Source organism: Cucurbita maxima, unplaced genomic scaffold (assembly GCF_002738345.1).
Source record: "Cucurbita maxima cultivar Rimu unplaced genomic scaffold, Cmax_1.0 Cma_Scf00019, whole genome shotgun sequence".
In the NCBI taxonomy this organism is placed as follows: Eukaryota; Viridiplantae; Streptophyta; class Magnoliopsida; order Cucurbitales; family Cucurbitaceae; genus Cucurbita; species Cucurbita maxima.
This window is the reverse complement of record NW_019272035.1, coordinates 2517438-2526139: the sequence shown is the minus strand read 5'-3', so window position 1 is coordinate 2526139 and position 8702 is coordinate 2517438. Positions and strand designations below refer to the sequence as shown.

Genomic DNA, 8702 nt, shown 5'->3' with positions numbered 1-8702 from the left:
TTATATATTTATTTAATTATTTAGTAGATAAATAAATTTATTTATTTTTAGGGGTAAAAAGAAGATGTTTGTAATATTTAAATTTAAAATATTATAGATTCGATCTATGTAAAAATAAATGAATTTTTATTTTAAATTAAAAATTAAAATAAGTAATGGAAAAGAAATAGAGAAAATTTATCCGATGAACCTAACATGTCGGTAAGTATATCTTCATATAATTATTTAATTACAATTTAACTCGTTAAAATATTTAACAATTTTTTATTTAATGGGCAAATTTTCACGTTTAGATATTATAAAATTAGAAAATTATATATATATATATATATATGTATGTATGTATGTATATGCATATGTATGTATCAGGTGTACCAGTCACACTAATAAATATATGTTGTGAAGATGTAATAAAGATACAATTAAATTCAAATGCTGGAAATTTAACAAAAAAAAAAAAGTTTTAATGCACTAACATTTTATTTAATCATTTTTTAATTTTCTTCAAAATTACGTTTTGTTAATTTAATATTATAATTATTTCTTAAATGATTTGGGCATATCCGTACTCCACATGGCTAAACGTTATTTGCTACTGCATTTGTGGGCCCGACTGTCTCTTCTCCCCAATAAAATCTCCCACGAAATAACTTTAATTTAACCTTGTATTTAATTCAGTAATTAAAATTTATCTAATAAATTCTGAATTATTTTTATTTTAAAATGGTCTAATATTAAAATTTTTAAATTTTTAAACATTTTTTAAGTTAGGATTATTATTGTTTTTTTTTTTTAATTTAAAAAGTATTTTAATGTAAATTTGATGAATTTTTTTTTATTAACTCACCTTATTTATAATTTTAAAATTATAAATACAAAATTGAGAGGGATTAGGGGAGGAAAGAAGCAAGAAACTAATGGAACGGGAAGGTGTTAATGATAAAAGTCTCAATCAGTTAATATCATTTATAAACAAAGAAGGATGTAAAGCCTTTTGAGAAGTTCAAAACAAATACACAGAACTAATAACTTCACCATTATCTAACCATGATTTTCATAGCAATGCAGTACAGTAGTGAATGATTACAACACAGGATTTCCACATCAATCATAAACAAAAGGAATCAAATCAAACGCACAAAAGCTGTTAATCTTGCCTTTCTTCACGATCAATCTGTGATTCTGATTCTTTCAACTGCTCTGCTTCTTGCACTCCGCTGCTATGAAATCCGCGACGTCTTTGATGAACTTAGACCATTCTGGTAACTCTGGAAAACCGTAGAAGGTGTGAAATGCATTTGGATATTCAGTCAAGTAAGCTTCCTTACCTGATTTCTTCAATCCTTCGTAGTATCTCTTTTGCCGATCGATTAACGGATCTAATCCTCCAACAAACACTTTAATCGCTGGAAACCTCACTTTCGATATATCCTCTGATTTTGGACCGAAGATGTTCACCGACTTGTGGTCTCTGTCAAATCCTTCCGGTAAAAAAGCCTTCCAGAACCAGTCCGCGCGGTCAATCGTCAACAGTGGAGCTTTTAGTAGTCTGATTTCCGATTCCGTTCGCTCTTCTCCGCCGAAGAACGGTTGAATCGCGATGAGGCCGATGATCTCCAACTTACGAAATTCGTGATCTCCAGATTTCAAAATCATGTGATGAGCGATGTTTCCACCGGCGCTGTCGCCTGCAACGAAGCACCGTTTCAGATCGACGTTCGCCGCTAATCCTTCAAACGAAGAACCGTCACCGTCGATGAATTTCAGAACATCGAAGCTATCTTCGTACTGGCAAGGCCATTTATTCTCTGGAGCGAGGCGGTAGTTCACAGAGATGACTACGGCGTGGATTTCTCGAGAAAGCGACTGGCAGAAGTCGTCGTAGAGTTTGGAATCAGGAGCCATATACACGAATCCGCCACCGTGGAAATAGACGATCAACGGCAGCGATTCGGACGTCGATTCAGAGGTCGGAAAGTAGAGACGGAACCAAAGGTTTCGGGAAGCATCGACAGTGACATCGAAGCTTTTGACGCCATTCTTTGGTTTCTTCAGTGGAGAAGACTTGAAATCCATGAGGTTAAAGATAAAGCGATTAACTGAGCCATCGGGGCGAGAGCAGATGTCGGTGCCGATGGTAATGGAAGTCAAAATGATCTTCACCTTCCATGGGAGGCGCAGGGCTGAAAGAGCGTCGGACATTTCTGCGCCAGCGAGTGTGCCAGAGTTGGTGGAGAAGATGAGGATTAGAATAAAGAGGCGATGATTAATTATAAAGAACTAAAATGTTAGGTTGAATGGACCTCAAGGTCACTCCCTCATATAATATTATATATATACACACACTCCCGAGATGTGTACAATGATTACATGCGTGGGCCTTGATCCACCGTAACAAAACAGTAGACGCAGCTCCAAAGAATGGAAGATTTTCCTAAACATGTATAGATATAACCTTCTACCGTTTAACACCCCTTCAATCTGGATGATATACTACTAAATTCAGAATGTGTCGAAAACTACTAAAAGAAAGAGCTAGCAGTGGCTTTGTCATGATATCAGCAAACTACTCCTTGAAAGATATGAGTTGCTCATCAAGCTGATGAGTCGATACTCGTTCACGGACAAATAGGTGACACCAATATTGTCACTCCACAAGCTAGGTGACACAATCGCACGTTTAAAGGCAGCGGACTAGCGATTGTGTGGCACTCACTTTCCAACGACAAGTGAGCTAAGCCAATTTGTACTTGCGTCGCCTACGGCTAAGCGACTTATGATCAAGCCTCTAGCCTCGGTTTTAAAAGAAGGTTTTAGGAAAACGAGGGTAGAGAGAGATTTTAGAAAGAGAGGTTTTTGAAAGAGACGTTATATAGCAAGCAAGAGAGAGATAACAACGGCTTAGCATATATAACCTTGGGTAGGGAGAAGTTGACAACTAGTCATATCCCCCTATAATACATTTTGAGGCATTTCATGTCTGGCAGGCCTAAACATGATATTTTTGAGGCGTCATACGCCCTAGAACTACAAAAGTAAAAACACTAGAATGAAAAGACATGACAAGGGTTTGGCTTGCCATAGGCATGTGGCCATGGGCAACACGCCCTGGATGAGCATGACCGTGACACTAGGCGCTCGCGCTTGTGAAATCTCGAGCTCACGCAAGAGGAGTTGGATCCAGATTAATTCGACAATGGCATTAGCAACCACCTTGTAGAGAAGACACTACTGGAGGTTCGAAACCGATTCGTGAGGAAAATTGAATTTGAACTACAGAAGGTTAGTACGCAAACTTCTTGAGTTTTAATACTTATGAATATGAATATGCCAGTTCATTTATCATAATTGATGTTCTAAGAGTGTCTAAAGTCCAAATTGCTTCTGCATATGTTATAACAACATCATCATGTTGTTACCCTACATGGTGCTCAAATTAAGAGCAAAGTTCCATGAATAAAGAATTCTCCTACTATATATTGATATAACCTTCTACTTTAACAAAGAGGACCGTCATTTATATATGTGCATAAAATTTGTTAGGTTTCGTAAAACTTTGGAAATCTAATTAATAATAATAATAATAATATTTTTAAATTTTAAAAAATAATTTTCATAAATTTTTTTAAAAAAATTAAGAGTATTAATGTCACCTTTAAAATATTATTTATATAAGGTATTGGAGGTAAGAATATTTTTTAACCTTTTAATAAAAAAAAATGTTAAAAGGTAATAAATTTTTTTAAAAGTTTAAGTGTATTTTTAATTTTTTTTAATTTCAAAAATATTTTTTAAGAACTAATATGTTACATAAAAAATCAGGTGAGAGTATTTTTTTAATTTTTTTTTTTTAAATTTAAAAGTATTATTGAAACTAATATTTTTTTTTATATTTTAATTAATTTACGTAATTTAAAATTGATAGAATTTTTAAATGGTACAAACATTTTTACTTTTTTACCATAGGGTGACAATAAAATCTGTCACATCGAGCATTGATAATAGTTTGACCAATCACAATGACTAAAATTACCTACGGTAACTTAAAAATTGAGGGGTAAAATTCCTATTTTGCCCTTTTGATGTTTTTTTTTAAAATAAAAAAATAAATTGTTTTTGATATTTTAATTTCAATCTTTGTCCTTCCACGTGCTATATTTATATTGTATTTATCGAAAGTACATCTCTGCCCTTCCACGTGCTATATTTATTGTGTTGTTTTTTACTCATACCATGACACTGTGGAAAAGTATGTTAAACTTTTATTATATTCGATCTTTAAGATATGATGAAAAAAATATAGAATTGAATGAAACTGAAAGTAGGATTAGGTAACCATATTCTTATACTGTCTTTTTTTATTGATATGTTCATGTGATGGTTATGGTGCTATATTGTGACGATTAGAGATTTGTCAACTAACCCCTAATCGTAAACTCGACTTGATTGTTGAGGGTTCAAGTAAAATTTTAAAATTGGCTAAGCCCTTATGGCACCAGCCCCACGTGGAAGATGAGAGAAAGAGAAAGAGTCGAGAATGAACCCGCCACTGTCTTTATGGTTGTTTATGAATAGAGTCCTTAATACCATATTTCATAGATAGATACGTATAAAAATTTTAAAAAATAATAATATGTTTAAAATTTTAGAAAAAAATTTAAAAATTTTTACGTTAAACTTTTTTACCATTAATATCCTTGAAATTAAAGGGAGATGGTCTATGAGACTTCCAAACAATTTTTTGAACTTAGTGACGGTCACTTTCAGATAATTCAGTAAAAACTATCCCGTCATAGTATGTAAGATCATTTAAAATAGCTTTACCAATATCATAGCCTAAGATTGACTCTAACTTAAAATTTGAGAAATTAAATACCTATTTTGCCCTTTTGAGTTTTTTTTTTTTTAAATTATTATTTTGTTTTTGATATTTCAAATGCGAAGTATTTATTTGAATTTTTTTTAAGATATGATGAAATATTTTCAAAATTGAATGAAATTAAAAGCATGATTAGATAATCATGTATCCCTATGTTTATGCATGTGATGATTACGATTTGATTGTTGAGGGTCCGAATAACATTTTAGAACGGACTATAATAGTTTTACGTGTGGGAACTATTAGGAGTTTATTATTAACTTTCTATTAGTATCCCAATGAGTTCGTAAAACTAGAGTTGAGCCTTGAAAATGCATAAACGGTATGAGAATTTTACATGCACCTTGTGGGTGCGATTAGGGTGTCTCCAACTATTCCTTAGTCGTAATTTCATTTAGATGAGAGGACAACATAGGTAGATGAGCGTTGGCTAGATTGAGGGTCATAACCTCTTTTGTGAAGTTTATGTTATGGGCCCTACTAGGAACATGTCAAATGGAATAATGAGAACTATGGGTTGAAACTGACATTAAGGTCGAACACAGAAAACCTATGAAATATAGATTGATGATGATAATGAAAATGACTAATAGAACTTCTAACCAAGATTCCTTAGAATTTTAAGAACGAACCCTATGAAAAAGATTGGCTCAAAAGAGATGAACCCTTGAGAACCAACGACCCAAATAGGCCGAAGAAAGAGAATTTGATAGCTTCCTCCTTTTACCCTAAGTTGAGCTTAAGTGAACCGAGTAAACTAAGGGATAGCCTAGGAAAACCTATAACTTAGAAATAAATTCCTAGTATGAATAAGATACTAAACGAACGAAAAACAAATCAATAAGAGTAAGACTTAAAAACGAACTAAGAACAACAAGTAAGTTACTTACTGAGTATGTTCTCTATTCACCGTATGATACTTTTAACTCTTTTTTCAAGTAAGTTACATAAATCATGGATCAACTAAGCCAAGCCCAAAGGACCAGCATATTCAGGTCCAATACGTTGTTGTATCCCGGCGGATATTTCTCTTTCTAACCATACAATTACTAGTACGCCGATTGTGATTTCCAATACAGTAGTCAAATAGGGACACACCCATAGAATTCCATAGACTTCTTTTAAGAATTCCAATCTCGAAAAAGAATTGATATTAAAATTCAGAAGAATTTCGTGGGGAGCCATTAAACAGCTGAAAAAGCCTGGACCCGCGTAAGAAAAGTTAAAATGGAAGCGAATCAATTTCGAATGGATGAATACTCTGAGATAGACTGAGAAAAATTGAATTTGATTAATTCAACTTCAGATGAGACTTAAGATTGGGAAGAAGCCCACAACGGTGTACACCATTTATGAGCTCTAACTGTCTCTGGTTCACAATAAAATTTCCCACCAAATATATATATATATATATATATATATATAAAAACTAGAAGACACTATATTTATTGGGCTAAATTACTAAAATAGTTTTTAATTTTATTGGGAGTAGTTTCTAATTTTTTAAGTTTGGATTATTTTTATTAATTAGTCTTATTTATTAAAATTAAAGATGCAAAATAGATATATACCCCAAAATTGAGAGTGATTCAGGGAGGAAAGAAGTAAGAAACTGAGGGGACCGGACGGGGAGTAATTCAAGTAGGCTAAAGAAGTTCGACGAAACAAACATTATGAAATTCTGATTCATCATTATCTAACCATGATTTTCATAGCAAAGCAGTATAGTAGTGATTGATTTCAACACAGGATTTCCACATCAATCATAAACAAAAGGAACCAAATCAAACGCACAAAAGCTGTTAATCTTGCCTTTCTTCACGATCAATCTGTGATTCTGATTCTTTCAACTGCTTTTCTTCGAGCACTGCGCTGCTATGAAATCCGCGACGTCTTTGATGAACTCAGGCCATTCTGGTAACTCTGGAAAACCGTAAAAGCTGTGAAACGCATTTGGATATTCAGTCAAGTAAGCTTCCTTACCTGATTTCTTCAATCCTTCGTAGTATCTCTTTTGCCAATCGATTAATGGATCTAATCCTCCAACCAACACTTTAATCGCTGGAAACCTCACCTTCGATATATCCACTGATTTTGGACCGAAAATGTTCACCGACGGGTGGTCTCTGTCAAATCCTTCCGGTAAAAAGGCCTTCCAGTACCAGTCCGTGCGGTCAATCGTCGACAATGGAGCTTTTAACAGTCTGATTTCCGATTCCGTTCGCTCTTCTCCGCCGAAGAACGGTTGAATCGCGATGAGGCCGATGATCTCCAACTCGCGAAATCCGTGTGTTAGAATTGGTCAATCCATTAGAATAGCTTGAAGTTAGTCATGCCATAAGAATAGGCTTACTTCGTTAGTTTCCTATGAAATCGGATCTATTAGTTAATCTTTTGCCAATATAAATAGAATATGTCCTCAATAGTGTGAGGCACAGTTTTGCATAAACTTGACATGGTATCAGAGCCATGCCCTAAACTTAGCCGTGTCAATAGATTGACAAATCCTTAAATGTCGAACAAAGGACTCCAAAAGGAGTCAAGCCTCCTCGAAGGTATGAAGGCAGTCAAAAATGACTAAGACTCCAAAGGAGTCGAGCCTCGATTAAGGGGAGGCGTGCTTTGTTCGAGGGGAGGTGTTGGATGATGAAAGTCTCACATCGGTTAATTTAGGGAATGGTCATGGGTTTATAATCTAAGAATACACTCTCCATTGGAATGAGGCCTTTTGGGAGACGAACACGACTCTCCACAATGGTATGATATTGTCCACTTTGAGCATAAGCTCTCATGGCTTTGCTTTGGGCTTCCCAAAAGGCCTCATTCCAATGGAGAGTGTATTCTTAGATTATAAACCCATGACCATTCCCTAAATTAACCGATGTGAGACTTTCATCATCCAACACCTCCCCTCGAACAAAGCACGCCTCCCCTTAATCGAGGCTCGACTCCTTTGGAGTCTTAGTCATTTTTGACTGCCTTCATACCTTCGAGGAGGCTTGACTCCTTTTGGAGTCCTTTGTTCGACATTTAAGGATTTGTCAATCTATTGACACGGCTAAGTTTAGGGCATGGCTCTGATACCATGTCAAGTTTATGCAAAACTGTGCCTCACACTATTGAGGACATATTCTATTTATATTGGCAAAAGATTAACTAATAGATCCGATTTCATAGGAAACTAACGAAGTAAGCCTATTCTTATGGCATGACTAACTTCAAGCTATTCTAATGGATTGACCAATTCTAACACACGGATTTCGCGAGTTGGAGATCATCGGCCTCATCGCGATTCAACCGTTCTTCGGCGGAGAAGAGCGAACGGAATCGGAAATCAGACTGTTAAAAGCTCCATTGTCGACGATTGACCGCACGGACTGGTACTGGAAGGCCTTTTTACCGGAAGGATTTGACAGAGACCACCCGTCGGTGAACATTTTCGGTCCAAAATCAGTGGATATATCGAAGGTGAGGTTTCCAGCGATTAAAGTGTTGGTTGGAGGATTAGATCCATTAATCGATTGGCAAAAGAGATACTACGAAGGATTGAAGAAATCAGGTAAGGAAGCTTACTTGACTGAATATCCAAATGCGTTTCACAGCTTTTACGGTTTTCCAGAGTTACCAGAATGGCCTGAGTTCATCAAAGACGTCGCGGATTTCATAGCAGCGCAGTGCTCGAAGAAAAGCAGTTGAAAGAATCAGAATCACAGATTGATCGTGAAGAAAGGCAAGATTAACAGCTTTTGTGCGTTTGATTTGGTTCCTTTTGTTTATGATTGATGTGGAAATCCTGTGTTGAAATCAATCACTACTATACTGC

The 8702-nt window shown here is 35.2% G+C and overlaps 2 protein-coding genes across 2 annotated transcripts in view; both read right to left on the bottom strand.

Annotated features, from left to right (window-relative positions):
* Positions 1 to 983: 983 nt before the first annotated feature.
* Positions 984 to 2310, bottom strand: LOC111493993 (probable carboxylesterase 18). Its single transcript, XM_023143966.1, has one exon. It carries the CDS (start codon positions 2200 to 2202, stop codon positions 1192 to 1194), a length of 1011 nt encoding a protein of 336 aa, XP_022999734.1. The 5' UTR covers positions 2203 to 2310; the 3' UTR covers positions 984 to 1191.
* Positions 2311 to 6534: 4224 nt separating this feature from the next.
* LOC111494035 (probable carboxylesterase 18) overlaps positions 6535 to 8702 on the bottom strand; it is a 7227-nt gene continuing 5059 nt past the window's right edge. Inside the window, exon 2 of the mRNA XM_023144023.1 lies at positions 6535 to 7170. Within this exon, the coding sequence (XP_022999791.1) occupies positions 6726 to 7170 (445 nt within the window). The 3' untranslated portion in view covers positions 6535 to 6725. The remainder of the gene's footprint in view (positions 7171 to 8702) is intronic.